This window comes from Salmo salar, chromosome 16, assembly GCF_965601325.2.
Source record: "Salmo salar chromosome 16, fSalSal1, whole genome shotgun sequence".
In the NCBI taxonomy this organism is placed as follows: Eukaryota; Metazoa; Chordata; class Actinopteri; order Salmoniformes; family Salmonidae; genus Salmo; species Salmo salar.
In genome coordinates this window covers 49,427,110-49,448,852 of record NC_138306.1, presented here as the reverse complement: position 1 = coordinate 49,448,852, position 21,743 = coordinate 49,427,110, and the positions used below count along the sequence as shown (strand labels likewise).

The 21,743-nt window shown below is 43.8% G+C and overlaps 1 protein-coding gene across 1 annotated transcript in view; it reads right to left on the bottom strand.

Annotated features, from left to right (window-relative positions):
• The window catches only part of LOC106574011 (uncharacterized), a 155,192-nt gene that overhangs the window by 36,803 nt on the left and 96,646 nt on the right, over nucleotides 1–21,743 (bottom strand). Inside the window, exons 5-6 of the mRNA XM_014149511.3 lie at nucleotides 8,386–8,547; nucleotides 5,650–5,760 (exon numbers count right to left, since the gene is read on the bottom strand). Of these exons, the coding sequence (XP_014004986.3) occupies nucleotides 5,650–5,760; nucleotides 8,386–8,547 (273 nt within the window). The remainder of the gene's footprint in view (nucleotides 1–5,649; nucleotides 5,761–8,385; nucleotides 8,548–21,743) is intronic.

The window sequence follows — 21,743 nt, the reverse complement described above, 5'->3', positions numbered from 1 at the left end:
TTGGAGTGGGAGAGAGATGATTTGTTTTTCCTTTGAGTCATGCATGAATTTCAATGTTTGTTTGGACATCTTGCATACCAATGTAAAGCCAAGACGTGAAAAGTGAAAACCTGTCTCTCTGCCAATGGTATCTGGGCACGCGAACACACATTAAACTGCAGTCTATCATGTGGGGTGGAATTGGGGCAGAATGCGTGGGAACAGAGGTCCCAAAGTGCAATCATTATTTTGACATGTCAAACATGTTTCTGAGCTGAATTCCTGCATTCCCACTGATTTGAGTCAGTTACCAATCTAAGTCTAAGTTCTAATCCCACCCCTGGGTTTATGTAGCTAGCAGTGGTCTCAAGGTAATATACATCAAAATGATAGGTAGTCTGTCAAATAGATCAGTTTTACTCTGTTCTATACATCAGCACAGTGAGTTACACTGTCGTAAAATGTTATAGTGGACTGAAGTACAACCCAAGCCAGAGCATTGCAGGAATCCTAAAAACCATGTCGTTCCCTTTCCTCTGCAGATGTTCCATTAGATCTGAGGTAATGTCAGATGTTCCATTAGATCTGAGGTAATGTCAGATGTTCCATTAGATCTGAGGTAATGTCAGATGTACCATTAGATCTGAGGTAATGTCAGATGTACCATTAGATCTGAGGTAATGTCAGATGTTCCATTAGATCTGAGGTAATGTCAGATGTTCCATTAGATCTGAGGTAATGTCAGATGTACCATTAGATCTGAGGTAATGTCAGATGTACCATTAGATCTGAGGTAATGTCAGATGTTCCATTAGATCTGAGGTAATGTCAGATGTTCCATTAGATCTGAGGTAATGTCAGATGTTCCATTAGATCTGAGGTAATGTCAGATGTACCATTAGATCTGAGGTAATGTCAGATGTTCCATTAGATCTGAGGTAATGTCAGATTTTGCGTTAGATCTGAGGTAATGTCAGATGTTCCATTAGAGCTGAGGTAATGTCAGATGTATCTTTAGAGCTGAGGTAACGTCAGGATGTTAACATCAAGGTTTGTCATACGGAATGCCTGATTTTATGCTGAAGGACAAGGCCAATATGCTGTGTCTGGACAGTGACTGGAGTGAAGGGATAGGTGAGACTTTTATCCCTCTAACCAGAATGATTAGTTGATTAGCCCACAGTGCCAACTACTTAAGGTTTGTGGGTTTGATCCCTAATTACGCTATAGATTTCTACACATATGCTACACTAAACTACACTGAATGTCAGTCTCTCACATTGTGTTAGGGCATATGCTAAATGACTGTAATGTAGTGTAACATCAACCCTCTACTAGGACATTGACCCTGTAGCTCTGCCAGAAGGAGCAGACATCAGTAACATAAGGAATATGGTATAAAAAATAGCCATGTGTGTAAACTGGCCAACAAGCACAACAGTCTTTAATAAAGCAGTGCATCAGTTAATTACTAGTGACATTTCAACCACAGAGACTTAAAGGAAATAGCAGGCTTAGAGGCCAGCTTCACAACCACAGGCAGCCCTCTTATTAGGACCAGGAGAAAGAGAGGATCAGGACAACCAGTCCAACCATCTATCATTCTATTCATCCCTCTGTCCATCCATTATCTCGTTTACAGGTTGGACACACCCACGAAGCAAGCCAACAGGATGGATATGTGGTTGGAAGTGTGCGATACCTCACACAAAGATATCCTAACAGATTAGTATGCCAGGGCTTCCATGGAATTCATTCAGGATCGATGGAATAGCCAGTCTGGATTTGATATTTGACTTGGCGTGATGTATTTATTAGACATTTTTTAGGTATCCGACTGTAGATGGATTTCTGTCTTTACATATCACTGATCGACAATCATTAGTTAAATTATCATTTGAACACGTCGTGATTGGATACCCTTCCTTACAAGCGCCTTGCAACAATTCATCAAGTCTAATTGGGCCTCTGCCTTTCAAAACATGACATAATTCCTTTTTTTCTGCCCCGAGATGGAGTGAGAAGGTTTGTTTGACATTAGTCCACAGCATCTGGACACTATTCTGCTCTAGCTACAGCGTATTAACAATGGTATAAGCCTCACATGTGTTTCCGTTTTACAGCTAAGCAAAGGAACACATCATTCAGGCCCAGCCGACGACATTCAGGCCCTTTAAACAACAATGAGACCATTCTCTCTCTCTCCATTCTCCCCATATTTATCAGCAGAAGAATGTGATGTGGACCATGAACACGATGTGGTCAAACCTGATCTATTGTCCAGGAATTTCAAAGGTTTTCAATGGCTAAACTAAATTAATCCAATTGTATGGAGCTGTGATGAAGAATAAGCACTAGACTGGAGATGATTACACCATGAGCCATGTATTTAGAAAGTTGTAGAATTTTCAGTTACATAGCATTATTTAAATATATCCCCATATTATGTTAATGGTGTGCTAACATGGCTGCCATAGAATGTTGCAGTGTCATGTAAATGCATCACAATGCAGAAACCACAATGTCCCTACTCTCTAAATACATGGCTGGGATAACACCTACTGGGGACATTTATACACAAAAATATAAATGCAACATGCAACAATTTCTAAGATTTTAGTTACAGATCATTTAAAGAAATCCATTAATTAAAATAAATTCATTAGGCCCTAATCTATGGTTGGTCACAAATACCTTAAAAAAAAAGGTAGGGCCGTGGATCAGAAAACCAGTCAGTATCTGGTGTGACCACCATTTGGTTCACGCAGCGTGACACATCTCCTTCACATAGAGTTGATCAGGCTGTTGATTATGGCCTGTGGAATGTTGTCCCACTCCTCTTCAATGGCTGTGCGAAGTTGCTTAATATTGGCAGGAACTGGACCACGCTGTCGTACACGTCGATCCAGAGCATCCCAAACCTGCTCAATGGGTGGTGATATGTCTGGTGAGTATGCAGGCCATGGAAGCTTCCAGGAATTGTGTACAGATCCTCGCGACATGGGGCTGTGCATTGTCATGCTGAAACATAAGGTGATGGTGGCGGATGAATGGCACGACAATGGGCCTCAGGATCTTGTCACGGTATCTCTGTGCATTCAAATTGCCTTCGATGTCCACTGGCACGCTGGAGAAGTGTGCTCTTCACGGATGAATCAAGGTATCATGGATCACTCTGTCTGCCATCTGCCCGGTACAGTTGACACCGTGATTCATCCGTGAAGAGCACACTTCTCCAGCGTGCCAGTGGCCATCGAAGATGAGCAATTGCCCACTGAAGTCTGTTACAACACCAAACTGCAGTCAGGTAAAGACCCTGGTGAGGATGAGGAGAATGCAAATGAGCTTCCCTTAGACGGTTTCTGATAGTTTGTGCAGAAATTCTTCGGCAAACCAACAGTTTCATCAGCTGTCCAGGTGGCTGGTCTCAGATCATCCTGCCGGTGAAGAAGCTGGATGTGGAGGTCTTGGGCTGGGGTGGTTACACGTGGTCTGTGGTTGTGTGTCCGGTTAGACTTACTGCTAAATTCTCTAAAACAACGTTGGAGGCAGCTTCTGGTAGAGAAATTAACTTTAAATTATCTGGCAACAGCTCTAGTGGATATTCTTGCAGTCAGCATGCCAATTGCATCTGTGGCATTGTGTTGTGTGACAAAACTGCACATTTTAGAGTGGCCTTTGATAGTCCCCAGCACAAGGTGCACCTGTGTAATGATCATGCTGTTTAATCAGCTCCTTGATATGCTACACCTGGATTATGTTGGCAAAGGAGAAATGCTCACCAACAGCGATGTAAACCTTTTTGGGAAATACGTTTTTGTGCGTATGGAACATTTCTGGGATCTTTTATTTCAGCTCATGAAACATGGGACCAACACTTTACATGTTGTGTTTATGGTTTTGTTCAGTATAATAATAATAATAATTTATTAAACTTCTATAAAGCTTTTCATGACAGAAAGAAATCTCAAAGAGCTTCAAAAGCAAAAAATGAACAAGCAATACATCATCATGAGAAGCCTAGCTATAGCTAGCTAGCTCAACCAATACATCATCATGAGTAGCCTAGCTATAGCTAGCTAGCTCAACCAATAGTGGCCAAGTCTTTGAGTGCATGCATCCTCCAAAGGTGGAGAGGGAGAGTTCGTGGCTTAATCAGAGGAAGGTGGTCAGGGAGATGGTTGATTAAAATGTCTGGTGACGATCTTGTTGTGGGCTACTCTGGGAACCAGCCTGAGGCGTGTAGCTCACCACACACAGTTCAAAGTAGTAGCCAGTCGTCCTCACTACGGGTCTTCTGCCTCAGCACTGCATTCCTCCGGTGTATCTCCCATTCATCTCAAGCTTCAGGTGACTCCTCAAATTATGTTCTCAGAAGATCAGGAACCAGCAGCCAGGTGAAACAAAAAGCTGGTACTGTGTCCAGATGCATCATTTAAACAAAAACATTAGCCAGCTAGCTAGCCATGCCAAAAAGAGTTGACCTGCCAGTCAATCTATAAATCTGTGGGTTAAAACCAACAGATATGTAATAACAACTCATTGTTATCAAAAACAAAATAGCTGATCTAAAACAGCCATTAAAAACACTTAATAACTAAATGTACATATATACAGGAGCTCTCTGCTTAGGCTTCTACTAGGGCGTCATGGCAACTATACATTTGTGATGCATGTGGCCTGACAAGATGAATAAGAGTCCTAACATGCTCTCAGTTCCTGTTCATAATATGTATAGTGTAAGACAGTGGAGGCTGGTAAAAGGAGGATGGCCCAAAGTAATGGCTGGAATGGTATACCAATTCATTCATTCCTTTACGCCATTACAATGAGCCCTTCCTCCAATTTAAAGTGACTTGGGTCTCCACTGGTATGATATATGGATAGCTTTTTATATTTTCGCTCACTCTCTCTGGGTGTCTTTTATTTCATTTTATTTAGTATTTTATTTTTAGGAAGTAGATCAGCTTTAATTTTGCAGATAGATTGTGGGTTCTATCAATGTAATTGTTTGTATCATTTTCAATCCCCTATATATATATATTTATTTTTGGGGTATATATATATATATATATATATTTAACCCTACCCCCTCCCGTAATTGGAGTAAACTAATTAAGCTTCTACTTCCAGCTCATACATAGTATACAGTATACCTTTTACAGACACGGTACACGGACATGATGATTGTACATTAGTTATCTCTTTATTATTATGATTTTTTTATTTTATTATCCCACCCTTCAGCTACCTTCAACCCCTCCCATCTATCAAAACAAAACTTCAGCTACCTTCAACCCCTCCCATCTATCAAAACAAAACTTCAGCTACCTTCAACTCCTCCCATCTATCAAAACAAAACTTCAGCTACCTTCAACCCCTCCCATCTATCAAAACAAGTGATCTAATGATTCTGTCTCTTCACAGCAAAATCTGCAGAGCTGTGATGGTTGTATCCCCATATACACATAACATTCTATTGTTTGCAAGAATCTTCTATAGTAATTTAAATTTAAAAACTCAGTTTTGAATTCAGCGTTGTTTTGTGTATCAGTTGTGTATCAGTTCAACCCTGTGCCATGGAATCGGCACATCAAAAATCTCTTCCCGGCTTTTTGCAACCTGTATGCCACAGCTGTAAATATGTTGGTCCTTAAATGGAAGTCCTACCTTTCTATGCACATGTTGCTCTTTGGCGGAGTGGATCTTGACGTGTTTGCGTAGAGAGCTGGGGTCTGTGTAGCGTTTGGTGCAGCCAGGGATCTGACATGCGTACGGTTTCTATAGAACATGACAAATATATGATAAGTACATGATAAGTATATGATTCAAAGCAACTATTTATTCTATAATAACAGCGCAATGACACCCACAATCACGAGTCAAAGCAACCTAACATTGCTATATTGATTCATATAAAACCACAAGAACATGTATGCATTAGGCATTTGATTATTTTGCAAAATAATACGAAAAAAAATGAAGAACAAAAATGCAAAAATGCAGACACACAACAGGAATGAAATCTGATGAAATAAAAAGCAAATATAGCCTCCTACCTTTCAGCTGAGAATACACAGAGTAACTGAAGAAATTGAAGGCAAGAGAAGGAATAAGAAAGAGAGAGAAAAGAAAATTCGAAGGAGTTCAGTTTTTCTTCATTTTTGAAGTAGCCTACTACAAGAAACCAAATATAAAGCAACATTTCAGTGCTCCATAGAAGACTGTTGACATAAAGATGACATTCTTTATAAGGTTTATAAAGGTGTAGTAAAGTTATAGTGCAAACTGCACCAAAAGATGTGAGGGGCACTAAACGTGATCACCAAAGCAACATCACTACAGCAGTGGTCATTACATGTCCTCATCTTCACACAATATTAGCAAAGAAAACACTGCATGTAGCCCCGTGATAGAGATTTTCCCCTTGTTTTTTTCTCTCTCTATACAGTGGAATATAAGGCAGCCTTTAAAGTGAAAGGCAATATGCCTCTTTATTAGCTCTCTGTTCGTACCTCGCTTTTTTTCGTAAATAACACGTTATTCCAAGCCGATCTCAGCACCACTAATCTCTGTCCTGTTTGTTATTCCTACGCAACGCTGCCCCAACACAGACCCACAAGTGGAGAAAAGAGCGAGCGAGAGAGAAAAAAAACAAGAAAACTTCTGTCTAGTATAAATATCATTACAGTTTAACATTATTTTTTCCCCAAAGTGCGTTTGGCAGGGTGGCAGGCGGCGAAATTAGACTCTCGGCAGGGCGCTAATGCGCGGCCATCAGCGTCTGGGATGGCTGTGTAATTGGCAGTGTGTATACGGTAGTGAGGCTGGGTGGCTCAAGGCTGGCTGAGGCCTGTGGACTGTGATACAGTAAGACGTTGGAGGAGTGACAGAGAGGAGAAGTGAGTAGTGGCTGACTCAGGCGTTCCTTTCCTTTATACACAGTCATTGCTTTCACCTCTGTAGCAGAGAGACAAGTCTGAGGCAGAACACTCCACGCTAAACTAACGGCTGGTTTTTTGACTTACTGTGACTTGTGTCAGACTAATGCCACGTTCAAAACAACTGGGAACTCGGGGAAAAAATGAGATCAAATCATAACGTCAGTGATCTTAAGGTCGGAAAGTCGGAGCTCTAGAAAGAGGCCTAATTTCCCGACTTGGAATTCTGAGTTCGATGACCGTTCAAAACAAATCGTTTTTTTCCTGAGCTCCCAGTTGTTCTGAACGCGGCATAATGGAAGGGATATTTAAATGATGTGTAGCATGTCGTGCCACCTGAGGGAGGGAGTGTGGGGTGATTGAGAATGGCGTGTAACTCACTGACTGACGTTTCAATAATTTGAATTTTATTTCACCTTTATTTAACCAGGTAGGCCAGTTGAGAACAAGTTCTAATTTACAACTGCGACCTGGCCAAGATAAAGCAAAGCAGTGCGACACAAACAACAACACAGAGTTACACATGGAATAAACAAACATACAGTCAATAATACAATAGAAAAAGTCTATATACAGTGTGTGCAAATGAGGTAGGATAAGGGAGGTAAGGCAATAAGTAGGCCATAGTGGCGAAATAATTACAATATAGCAATTAAACACTGGAGTGATAGATGTGCAGAAGATGAGTGTGCAAGTAGAACTGTGATACTGTCAAGAGATGGAAACGGGCATTTAAGCTTGGTAATAGGCACTAACGCTAATGTGTACAATTCCATTCTGCTTCCAATGATGTGAGTAGCAGCATTAAATATCCTAACCCAAAAAGTTTGATACTAGTCTACAGATGCCTAAACATACACTCTAACCAGGGTTGGACATGTGGTGCTTGGCACTTCTACAACAAACCAGATCACCTCTTGCCCTTTGTGCTGTTGTTTATGCCCAATAATGTTTGTGCCATATTTTGTGCTGCTACCATGTTGTGCTTCTGCTATGTTGTGTTGCTACCATGTTGTTGTCATGTTGTGTTGCTATTATGCTGTGTTTTCATGTGTTGCTGCCATGCTATGTTGTCTTAGGTCTCTCTTTATGTAGTGTTGTGGTGTCTCTTGTCATGATGTGTGTTTTGTCCCATATTTTTACTTTATTTTATATTTTTAATCCCAGCCCCCGTCCTCGCAGCAGGCCTTTTGCCTTTTGGTAGGCCATCATTGTAAATAAAAATGTGTTCTTAACTGACTTGCCAAGTTAAATAAAGGTTAAATCTTTTTTTTTTTAAAGAGTTCAAACATCAACATCATCCCATTCCACTTCTTTTAGGGCACCTGTAAGTGTTCATGACTGGATAGAACCATGACTCTAACCGTTTCTAATAGACATGATCTATGATCTACAGCAGAGAGGCTGTGGGAGGTGGGAGTAGAGGAGAGTAGAACCAGTTGAGACTGTCTCCGTGTGTTCTGACCGTGTCTAGGTGAGTACGCTGGTGCTTGGCCCGGTCGCTGGAGTTGCTGAAAGCTTTCTGGCAGCCGGGGTGCTGGCACAGGTAGGGCTTCTCCCCCGTGTGGCTCCGTAGATGGATCTTCAGGTTCTCCAGGCGGGAAAAGGCCTTGTTGCAGCCCTCAAACTGTTAGGAGAGGATAGATGGATAGACACACACACACAAGCAGGAAAACACAGAGAGATAGAGACAGAGTGAGAGGAAGAGAGAGAGGGGGGAGAAAGGATGAGAGACAGGGGAAGAAAAGTAGATCAATATGAGATGAAGGCGGTACAGTACAGTAAACAGTAGGCCGTATACTGTAAACTATACTATACTGTAAATAAGAATTTGTTCATAACTGATTTGCCTAGTTAAATAAAGGTTAAATAAAAAAAATAGTAAAAAAATAGTACTGTATAGTGGTAAAGTACAGTAAGCAGCGGTACAGTTCAGTAAACAGTAGTACAGTAAACAGTAGTACAGGACAGTAAACAGTAGTACAGTAAACAGTGGTACAGTACAGTAAACAGTGGTATAGTATAGTATAGTACAGTACAGTAAACAGTACAGTAAACAGTGGTACAGTACAGTAAACAGTGGTACAGTACAGTAAACAGTGGTATAGTACAGTACAGTAAACAGTACAGTAAACAGTGGTACAGTACAGTACACAATGGTACAGTAAACAGTAGTACAGTGAAATAAACAGTAGTACAGTGGTACAGTAAACAATGGTACAGTACAGTAAACATTAGTACAGTGTGTACAGTCGTGGCCAAAAGTTTTGAGAATGACACAGATATTAATTTCCAAGTTTGCTGCTTCAGTGTCTTTAGACATTTTTGTCAGATGTTACTATGGAATACGGAAGTATAATTACAAGCATGTCAAAGGCTTTTATTGACAATTACATGAAGTTGATGCAAAGAGTCAAAATTTGCAGTGTTGACCCTTCTTTTTCAAGACCTCTGCAATCTGACATGCTGTCAATTAACTTATGGGCGACATCCTGACTGATGGCAGCCAAATTTGCATAATCAATGCTTGGAGTTTGTCAGAATTTGCGGGTTTTTGTTTGTCCACCCGCCTCTTGAGGATTGACCACAAGTTCTCAATGGGATTAAGGTCTGGGGAGTTCCCTGGCCATGGACCCAAAATATCAATGTTTTGTTCACCAAGCCACTTAGTTATCACTTTTGCCTAATGGCAAGGTGCTCCATCATGCTGGAAAAGGCATTGTTCGTCACCAAACTGTTCCTGGATGGTTGGGAGAAGTTTCTCTTGGAAGATGTGTTGGTACCATTCTTTATTCATGGCTGTGCTCTTAGGCAGAATTGTGAGTGAGTCCACTCCCTTGGCTGAGAAGCAACCCCACACATGAATGGTCTCAGGATGCTTTACTGTTGGCATGACACCGGACTGATGGTAGTGCTCAACTTGTCTTCTCCGGACAAGCTTTTTTCCGGATGCCCCAAACAATCGGAAAGGGGATTCATCAGAGAAAATGACTTTACCCCAGTCCTCAGCAGTCCAATCCCTGTACCTTTTGCAGAATATCAGTCTGTCCCTGATGTTTTTCCTGGAGAGAAGTGGCTTCTTTGCTGCCCTTCTTGACACCAGGCCATCCTCCAAAAGTCTTCACCTCACTGTGTGTGCAGATGCACTCACACCTGCCTGCTGCCATTCCTGAGCAAGCTCTGTACTGGTGGTGCCCCGATCCCGCAGCTGAATCAGCTTTAGGAGACGGTCCTCGTGCTTGCTGGACTTTCTTGGGCGCCATGAAGCCTTCTTCACAACAATTGAACAGCTCTCCTTGAAGTTCTTGATGATCCGATAAATGGTTGATTTAGGTGCAATCTTACTGACAGCAATATCCTTGCCTGTGAAGCTCTTTTTGTGCAAAACAATGATGACGACACGTGTTTCCTTGGGGGTAACCATGGTTGACAGAGGAAGAACAATGGTTCCAAGCACCACCCTCCTTTTGAAGCTTCCAGTCTGTTATTTGAACTCAATCAGCATGACAGAGTGATCTCCAGCCTTGTCCTTGTCAACACTCACACCTGTGTTAACGAGAGAATCACTGACATGATGTCAGCTGGTCCTTTTGTGGCAGGGCTGAAATGCAGTGGAAATGTTTTTGGGGGATTCAGTTCATTTGCATGGCAAAGAGGGACTTTGCAATTAATTGCAATTCATCTGATCACTCTTCATAACATTCTGGAGTATATGCAAATTGCCATCATACAAACTGAGGCAGCAGACTTTGAGAAAATGTATATTTGTTTCATTCTCAAAACTTTTGGCCACAACTGCACAGTACAGTAAACAGTAGTACAGTGCAGTACATTACAGTAAACAGTAGTATCGTACAGTACAGTAAACAATGGCACAGTACAGTAAACAGTGGTACAGTACAGTAAATAATGGTACAGTACAGTAAACAGTTGTACAGCACAGTTGTACAGCGCAGTAAAAGGTAGTACAGTAAACAGTTGTACAGCACAGTAAAAGGTAGTACAGTAAACAGTTGTACAGCACAGTAAAAGGTAGTACAGTAAACAGTGGTACAGCACATTAAACAGTAGTACAGTGCAATACAGTACAGTAAACAGTGGTACAGTACAGTCAACAGTAGTGCAGTACAGTAAACAGAGGTATCGTAAACACTGCTAAAGTACAGTAGACATATCCCACTCGGTTAATCCGCCTTAACTATTCACAGTGACACGCGGCAATGGTCAGCCTGACATCAATATCAGTCATGGCTGCCATGGATGGCCCACAACAATGTGAGGCTTTGGAGCCACTGAGGAGCATTGCATCAGGGCCCTTTCCTGTACAATCACTTACCTGTTACCTTATCTGAGGGCTCTGCCGGCCCATAACCCTAACCTATTACGCAATCTGAGGGTTCTACTGGCCCCGCCTACCTCTGCCGGCCCCACCTACCCGATCAGGGACGAGAGAAGTGCGCACACACACACACACACACACACACACACTGTGTGTGCGTGTATGTGTGTGCACGTGCACTGGGGAAGATTGGGGAGTGTTGGGTTACACCCAAGGAGAGAGACACTATTCTTCTAATGGGCCTTCAGTCCTGATCTGGGCTCAACATTCTTACATGGGCTCTTCTATTCACTCACAGCTAGGACAGACAGGGCCCTACAGTATATTCACAGCTAGGAAAGAAAGGGACCTCTATTCACAGCTAGGAAAGACAGGACCCTCTATTCACAGCTAGGATAGACAGGGCCCTCTATTAACTTCTTGTGGATCATTGGGATGCTAGCGTCCCATCTGGCCAACATCCGGTGAAATTGCAGAGCGCGAAATTCAAATTAAATTACTATAAATATTTAACTTTCATGAAATCACAAGTGCAATACATCAAAATAAAGCTTAACTTGTTGTTAATCCAGATAATCAGATTTCAAAAAGGCTTTATGGCGAAAGCAAATCATGCGATTATCTGAGGACAGTGCCAGGCACACAAATGCATAACAAATCATTTTCAACCAGGGAGTTGCGACACGAAAGTCAGAAATAGCGATGTAATATATGCCTTACCTTTGAAGATCTTCTTCTGTTGGCACTCCAAAAGGTCCCAGTTACATTACAAATGGTCCTTTTGTTCGATAAAGTCCTTCTTTATATCCATAAAGCTCAGTTTAGCTGGCGCGCTTCAGTCAATAATCCACTCGGTTTCCCTCCTTGAAAATGCCTACAAAATGAATCCCAAACGTTACCAATAAACTTATCCAAACAAGTCAATCAACGTTTATAATCAAACCTTAGGTACCCTAATACGCAAATAAATGATACAATTTAAGACGGAGAATTGTTATTGTCTTTACCGGAGATAAACAAAAAGAACATGCTTTCTCGGCCATGCGCTTGGTAACACTACAGCCAAAATGGGAGCCACTTAGAAAAACTACAACTTCTCCCTTACTTTTCCAAAAACCAGCCTGAAACTCTTTATAAAGACTGTTGACATCTAGTGGAAGCCCTAGGAACTGCAATCGGGGACGATTTTGCCCTATTATAAAAGTGCCAGCCATTGAAATCAGTGGTATGCAGATTTGTTTAATTTTTATGGTTTGAGCTCAGGGTTTCGCCTGCCATTTCAGTTCTGTTATACTCACAGACATGATTCGAACGGTTTTAGAAACTTTAGAGTGTTTTCCATCCAAATCTACCAATTATATGCATATCCTAGCTTCTGGGCCTGAGTAGCAGGCAGTTTACTTTGGGCACACTTTTCATCCAGACGTCAAAATACCGCCCCCTATCCCAAAGAAGTTAGGACAGACATGGCTAGGACAGACATAGCCCTCTATTCACAGCTAGGACAGGCAGGGCTCTCTACTCACAGGCCCTGATCCATTTAATAAGGGAGAAACCTAAGCCTGCCATGTAGAGGTGGGTCAAATGACCTGGGTTGTGTGTGTGTGTGTGTGTGTGTGTGTGTGTGTGTGTGTGTGTGTGTGTGTGTGTGTGTGTGTGTGTGTGTGTGTGTGTGTGTGTGTGTGTGTGTGTGTGTGTGTGTGTGTGTGTGTGTGTAAGCGCTTTAAGCTGTCCACTTATCACAACAGAAACATGAGTCTCTATGGGGTTGCTTAGAGCTTTTGTGCTGATGACTATGTGAGTCAGATGAGACCAAGGAATCTTCTGGTCTTGTATGTTGATGTTTGGATAGCAGGATCGTTTGTAAGTGCTTGAGTATCTTCTATGTCACATACGAAGGGACACACATGAACACACACATACACACAAACATACACAGTGTGGCAGTCAATCGCAATGCAGAGCGGGAAAGGAAACATTTCCTACAGAAACAGAGAACCAATGTCACACGATCTGATATGTAGTGTACGGTATAGTGTACATGTAGTGTACACTACATTTCACCATGTCATGAGATGGGTGGTCCATGATGCCATGGTCCATGATGACCAGCCCACCCTGCTGCATCAACACAGGGCAGAGAAGTGTGCCTGCTCAGGCCTCCTCGACCTGAGGGCTTGGAAAACATCTAAAAGTGTCAGACCACACAATACAAACTGGAGCTGTATTATTCTAGAGGCAGAGTCATCAAAATGTATAGGACTGAAAAGAGGAGGTGGAGTTTTAATCAAATCCCAGAGAAGAAGCCATCTATACTGGCCTGCCAGTCCTGCCAGATATGTACCATGCTGACTCCTGAAATATGGGGCCAAACGTTTGAGTTTAAAAACAAATACAGCCCTTATTGACGGGCCAAATGTATGTATTTATGTAGACGGGAAATAATCAGTCTTTTATTGCTTTCTTAAGCGTAATACGAATTTAAGGCTAAATTAGAGTTATGGGTCTCTGGAGAAAGGTGTGATAATCGTGTAGAGACGGCTATTAGCGCACGAGGTCGGCTGGCAGTGAGTCACTGCCAGTGTCCCAAATGGCAGCCTATTTCCTACATAGTGCACTACCAGGGGCCCCTACTACCACCGCTGGGCATGGGCACATTATTCACAGGACATTGGTTTACTGACTGACTCAGAGCATTTACTGTGCATGGTCTTCTAGCTTGCTGAGAAGACGTCGGCAAAGTCTAAAGCAAGACTGGGGCTTGGGTTGAAGTTGTATTGCATTCTTTTCTGTCATCAGAGAGCTTTCAAAGCTCTTTTAGAAGGAGCGAAAATAAATAACAAACAATTTTGTTATTTATTTTTCAGAAAAATGGATGAGCATAGAAGTAAAATAGGAGGACAAGGAGGAAGGTATGGGTGGGGAGGCCCGGAGCCAGCCGAGGTGTGGAAACCACAGAGCTTCAGCTTCTCCTGAACACACCTTTGATATTATTATTTGTGAAAACAGTTTAGACGCTAATCACATTAATTGCTTTAAACATGTTTGGCTTTCCCCTCTGAATGGTGGGTTCTAAGGTAAACAGGCTCGATAAGCACACGAAGGGAGCGAGTGAGCAGGGCCTGAGCCACGTTTGACACCATCCCACAGGACTACTTGGGCAGCTCTGTAAACATTGGGGTGACGGGGGGTTCTGACATGGCTGAGGGGTCGGCAGTCAATCACAGCAGACATCTTATGGGCCCAGAGAACTGGGCTGTGGAGGTGCAGCGCACCTGAGGCCTTCATGGGAAATGACTCCTGACTGGCAGAGAGTAGCCCAAACAGTTGGCCGCCTAAATGGCCACAGTGTATCGCTAACCTCCAAAAGAGAGCTCATTAGAAAGAGCCTAGCTGAGATGCTGGAGAGGATGGAAACAAACCGCCAGTTTACTGCGTGGTGTTGGAGATGAAAAAAGCTGCCGCAGACAACATCTCAGACAGGATTCTGATGGAAATCCTTGAGAAAGAGATGGAGAAAGAGATTAAACAAAGAGTTTTCTCAAGAGGTTCACTAGGTCCGAGGTCATGTAAGCAAAGGCCTCACCTCCTCAATTAGCTTTTTGTGAGGAATAACTTTCAAAAGTTCTTCTCTCGACAGCTATAGTCTTCAGTGTTGCTGCTGACATGGGGGAATCCTCCTGTTTACCTTAGAACACCAGGACACTGTCCTGTTTCTGGCCTGCTCTCACCACCGCCACCCGTTTGACTGGAGGCTTCTCAGCTTCTGTAACGATGTGCACTGAGAGACGGTTCAGGGAGTGTTTTAATAAAATAAACAGAACATAATACAAAACAAGAAACACTAACAGCACACAGACAGGAAACAGAAACAATGATGCCTGAGGAAAGAACCAAAGGGAATGACATATATAGGGAAGGTAATCAGGGAAGTGATGGAGTCCAGGTGAGTTTGATGACGCGCAGGTGCGCATAACGATGGTGACAGGTGTGCGCCATAACAAGCAGCCTGGTGACCTAGAGGCCGGAGAGGGAGCACATGTGACAGTACCCCTCCCCGACGCGCGGCTCCAGCCGCAGGACACCGACCAAAATGACGATCCTGGGGATCAGGAGCAGACCGGTCACCTCTGTTGAGGCGCGGGAAACCTGTCAGTCCGGCTGAGACACAGGAGCATGGCGACCTAGTGCGCCAGAGAGAGAATACGTAACGGTACCCCCTCCCCGGCGCGTTCCGCTCCAGCTGCAGGACACCAACCGAAGGGACAATCCCGGGGATCAGGAGCGGACCGGTCACCCCGGCTGATGCGCGGGAGCCTGGCTGCGGCAGGGGAGCCTGGTGATCTGGCTGAGGCATAAGAGCTTGACGAGCCGGTGGAAGCAGGGGAGCCTGGCGATCTGGTAAAGGCATGAAAGCCCGTCAAGCCGGCTGTAGCATGAGAGCCTGACGAACCAGTGGAGGCAGGGGAGCCTGGCGATACGGTGAAAGCATGAAAGCCCGACGAGCTGCCTGTAGCAGGGGAGCCTGGCGATCTAGCTGAGGCATGAGAGCCTGTAGCGGCTCCCGAACCCAACGTCATTCCCACAGAAACAAAAAAAACAACAAACGCTCCCTGATGCTTCCCTTAAGTGAGGTGTCATTCATAACGATGTGCGCTGAGAGTTGGTAAGCAAGTTCAGGGAGTGAGTGTTTTAATAAATAAACACAACGTAATACAAAACAAGAAACACTAACAGCACACAGACATGAAACTGAAACAGAAACAAAGGGAATGACATATATAGGGCAGGTAATCAGGGAGGTGACGATGGTGACAGGTGTGAGCCATAACGAGTTGCCTGGTGACCTAGAGGCCGGAGAGGGAGCACACGTGACTAATGGCTTCTCAGCTTCTGACTAATGGGAGGCTTCTCAGTTTCTAACTAATGGAGGCTTCTCAGTTTCTAACTAATGGGAGGCATCTCAGCTTCTGACTAATGGGAGGCTTCTCAGTTTCTGACTAATGGGAGGCTTCTCAGCTTCTAACTAATGGAAGGCTTCTCAGCTTCTGACTAATGGGAGGCTTCTCAGTTTCTGACTAATGGGAGGCTTCTCAGCTTCAGACTAATGGGAGGCTTCTCAGTTTCTGACTAATGGGAGGCTTCTCAGCTTCTAACTAATGGGATTAAAATGTTTGGCTGCTAACTAGCATGAAACCCACTATCATTTATGTTGAGAGGGCCTTTTGTAAAAGCAATAGGTACTTTGGGCCTTAACGAGACCCACCAGTTTTCCGCTTTGATTGGTTTTAGCTAATGCATCGAGGTTCCGTAATTGCCTAAGCTTCTAATAAAGTTAACTGTTTTCTTGTGGCCAAATCTGGGAATCCAACACACCACCAACCAAGAATAAAACAATTATACTGGTTACTTTTCAGTATTGTTCCATTCTGGAAAAAAATAGGTGCTGAAAGTGTGTTTGTTTATCACAAGGTGCCTTTTTATTCACTGACCGACGAGGAAAACCGCGACAATTTCAGGATCTGTTCGGTGGAGGGAGGCTGGAGCGGAGTGCTCAGGCTGCGGCTTGGGGAAACATGTGCGTTTAATCTGCCTACTTCCAAATGCCCCGTGGCAACTACAGAAAACAGCAGAAAAACGTAAATGGATGAAATTATATCCGTATGATTCAACGAGACAGCTAAGGAAAGGCAGGTTTCTCATGCACTTCGTCAGGGTACCAAATTAAAGACAGCTTCCCTAAAACATTCACATTACATAGTTTACACATATCATTTCCACAGCCAAGCAGGACGCCTTTTAGCAGCCAGACTCATCTGTTGCGAATAGGGGCCCTAATTTGAATCAAAGATAGGACCTGATTTATTTTCTCCTTTCCATTTCTCGATGCTGGATGTAGATGAATTCACACACAGTGTACTTTGTTTTTATTTTGCGTCTTTCCCCCTCATCCTCAGCTAAAACTCTCGCAGCACTTAATTTATTGATGGTGAGACGTACACTAAGTACACAGTACACACCAGAAGTGACTAACTAAGGCAGGACTGTTAGTGAGCGAGCGAGCGCTGAGAGAGCGAGCGCTGAGTGAGCGAGCGCTGAGTGAGCGAGCGCTGAGTGAGCGAGCGCTGAGTGCTGAGTGAGCGAGCGCTGCCGATGCAATAGCTTGCTCAGCCGATAAATTGGTGGGAGGAAGTAGTCATGTAAATTACTCAAGAAATTCTTTCCAAACAGCCATTTTGTACTCATGCCGGCCTGCATAGTTTGGGGCAGATGAAAAATCTGTGTATGGTACCGTCTATAACAGGAAGCATTCCTATGATGACTAAATGAGGCGTCCAGCATAATGACCCATCAGCTAGGCCTGCATCCCAAATAGCACCCTATTCCCTATGTAGTGCACTACTTTTGACCAGAGCCCTATGAGCCTTGGTAAAAAGTTATAAAGGGAATAGGGTACCATTTTGGATGATTCCTAGCTCTTTTTATGTAGATTGATGAGGAACTATATGATGGATTTGTACCCTTGTTGCTATGGGAGACTGGTATAGAACTACTTTGGGTAAGTTTGGCTTCAGAATACACAGTGAGTCGAGTCTTCATGGAAACACTTAACCTGCTGAGATTCAGGGGCTTGCATTCACATGTGTACCAGCTTCCAGGCCCTGCATGACATTAGAGAGCTAAGATGTGATTTCCTGGTGATCGGGGCATCGCTGGGTTTGTGAACCGGGTTGAAAGAAAGAGGAAAGTGGGGATCACACTCATACCATAGTACAGTCCTTCCCTCTTTCATAGAAGTGAAAAGAGAAAAGGATATGCCTTATTTGCTGATCTGTTGACCTTTACTGTTAGTGGCTGGTAGCCTAGCGGTTAAGAGCATGGGGCCAGTAACCGTAAAGGTTGCTGGTTCGAATCCCTGAGCTGACTAGGTAAAACATTTGTTGATCTGCCCTTGAGTATACTAAAATGTCAATGTTAGCATTCAACTGCAACTGTCCATTTCCATGACAAGTTACCAGTTTCCACAAAAAAGCAACAATATTTCTGAAATGTCAGTCCATTTGAGATTGTGAGAAGTTCAGTTGGAGGGCTTGTCTATTGGTTACAGCCAGAGTCTTACTGAGGCCTTAAGACTCTGGTTAGATCAATGACCATAGGGAAAGAAAGACTGGTTTTGGTTACAGAAAATCATTTATTATCTCTACTCTTGTGAATACTCATTTGTTGAGAGGCGTTTTTAAAACCTGATTATTCAGAGTTGGTGGCACATGACTGTGTTTCATTGAGCCGTATATCTTCCTCTGATAACTGTCCCTGTGTTTACTCTTACTGCCCTAACCATTTCTAATAGCTAATTAGAGTGTATTACACAACCCTGGTACCATGGTCATTAGTAGACAATCAAGGCATTAATTATAAACCTATTCCCCGTAACTTGAACCATGCGGAGTGGGGGGACGTCAGTGAAAATCCTAAACACGATATGTCCTTTGAGCCGGCGGCTAGAATGATGTTACTCCCAGTCTATACAGTATTGTCTATGACCAGTCTGAGAGCAGCCTCCTCTCTCCCCTCTCTGACACCCTGGGCTCAATCTGTCCAGGACCTCTCACTCACACTTGCTTCCATCCCCCCAGCGCCTCTCCTCTCCTCTCCTCTCCTATCCTCTCCTCTCACGTCGTCTCCCGTCCGGTCCTCTCCTGTCCTCTCCTATCCTATCCTCTCATATCCTATCCTCTTCTGTCCTCTCCTGTCCTCTCCCATCCTCTCCTTTCCTGTCCTCTCCCGTCCTCTCCTCTCCTATCCTCTCCTGTCTTCTCCTGTCCTCTCCTGTTCTCTCCTCTCCTGTCCTATCCTCTTCCGTCCTCTCCCATCCTCTCCTGTCCTCTCCTCTCCTTTCCCGTCCTCTCCTGTCCTCTCCTGTCCTCTCCCGTCCTCTCCCATCCTCTCCTTTCCTGTCCTCTCCCGTCCTCTCCTCTCCCGTCCTCTCCTCTCCTGTCCTCTCCTTTCCTATCCTCTCCTGTCTTCTCCTGTCCTCTCCCATTCTCTCCTCTCCTGTCCTGTCCTCTCCCGTCCTTTCCTGTCCTCTCCCGTCCTCTCCTGTCTTCCCCTGTCCTATGCTCTCCTCTCCTGTCCTCTCCTGTCCTATCCTCCCCTCTCCTGTCCTATCCTCTCCTCTCCTGTCCTCTCCTGTCCTATCCTCTCCTCTCCTGTCCTCTCCTCTCCACACCTGTCTGCGCAAAGCTCCTCTTCCTTTAGACTGTAGTTAGTCAGACAATGGGGACTGTTATACAAGTGGATGGATTCAGCTACCTATTGGCTGTTATGACAGGTACATGTGCAATTATTATTCAATTCATTGTTTTATTTATTAGTTGATCACTTTGATACTTTTGCTACCAGATTGATCGATGTAAAAGCAGATTGACTCATACTAAGCGTTAATTCACTTTGTTTCTCTGTGCAACCTCTTCATTTTCCCCCTCGCCATCCTCGCCTGTTGCTCTGACGTCGGTCTCTCGTGCATCATCCGTCTCTCCCTAACCTTATTACCATTCCCCTCTCTCCTTCTCCACCTCTACCATCCCTCCACCCCTCTATCTCAGTACCCTTCTCCCTTTTTGGCAAACCCCTGCTTGTCCACACAGGGAGAGTTGACACAGCTGCTTAGCCTCGCGCCACCCTATAACGCCGATGTGACAACAAATAAACATTTCAGAGGTGCCGTGGGCTGCCAAACCAAACACCTTGACCCCAGGGGCACCATGATATTCAGAGAGAAAACACTGGCTGTGAAATTGACCAATAGGTCAAGATGGCATTGTGATCACCCCCCAGCGCTAGTCCAGCAAGGGGATGAGGGAAGATGGAGAATTGGCCTTCTGCGCAACTTGCAGTCCCCCGGAAAGTGATCGAACAGTGAACAGCGGGTGGACATCACTCACTCTGCTGGAGAACGACCAGACCATGAGAGCCTTATGGATAACGGAGAATGGAGCGGCGGTTGCTAACGGTGCCTTCTCGGTTTGTTCAGTCCTGAGTGTGCCATGGTCATCTTTTATTTTCTCTCTGGGTGTCGGGAGTCCAGTTTCACATCAAAGTGGGGCTACAGCTGGCTGTGATATATCTCTTGTGCAATCAGCGCTCAATGTGTCAGTCCTTTTCAAGGTTCAAGTATATCACCCGCATTCACATGTCAGCAGATCTCCAAGCATTCACTTCTCAATAAATCATTTCAGATCCACATTTCAGCAAGTGGTTCCATGTTCATATTTAATAAGTCATTCCCTATCCACTACCAATCTGTGTTACTGCTTCTGCTGCCTGGCTGCAAACACATTCATTTAAGTGCAAAAACAGTCTCTGTTCCTGAGCAATTACTTTGGACAAAAGTAACCTGTCAACTGCAGAGAATTGCGAGATTCCAGTGTTATAATTGGTGTTCCACAGTAAACGCTTTCATATTTATGGAATATTTTCCTTGACATTTGTCATCAGACACTTGTTTATGTTAGGCGTAACATGAGACTGGGCCTGGCACTTGCTGGCCGCACAAGGTACGCAAACGAGAGCGCTGACTACATTACGATAGTATATTATTTCACATGCAATATCCATTTACAATTCCATCGGTGCACCAAATTGTGCATGACCTAATCTAATCTTGGCTTTATCCCTTTAAAATATAAAACTTGGCACATCTGCAACACAGATTTCATTATTTCATTATGCCGTTGTGCTTCATTATGCCATTTGAAAAGGATCGAATGCAATCTGAAAGGGTCGATCCTACGTGTCACAATCTATATTGCTGGTAGTACAGATACCAAAGCTAGCATAAGACAAGAGAAACAATAAAAAGTTTCCAGACTTAGACCTAATTCTGTACAGAAACAAAACCACTGGTTATTAATCCAGAATAAAACTTTCACATCTATGTTAAACTAATTCCAAAGCTGAACTGATCAAATGTGAAACACATGTTTGAAGTTGTACAGGATCCTTTTCTGGAGACCTTAGAGCGTCACTGGAGGGGTGTAAAACTCTCTGGGATGAATGTAAATCAGATGTCTACGTATCTGACTAAACCAAGCCAGTACCACCAAACAATGGGGTCTTAACAATGCCACAACACAGCAGGTGAATCATTCTAGGTGCCTGTGTCATGACAAAATTATCCACTCTGGCAAAGTGTGCCTCATCTCCAGATGTTGCTGTGATGTTGTTCATTCTCTTTCTCTCTCTCTCTCTCTCTCATTCTCTCTCTCTCTCTGGTCTCTCTCTCATTCTCTCTCTCTCTCTTTCTCTCTCTCTCTTTCTCTCTCTCTCTCTCTCTCTCTCTCTCTCTCTCTCTCATTCTCTCTCTCTCTCTCTGGTCTCTCTCTCTGGTCTCTCTCTCTCTCATTCTCTCTCTCTCTCTCTGGTCTCTCTCTCTGGTCTCTCTCTCTGGTCTCTCTCTCTCTGGTCTCTCTCTCTCTGGTCTC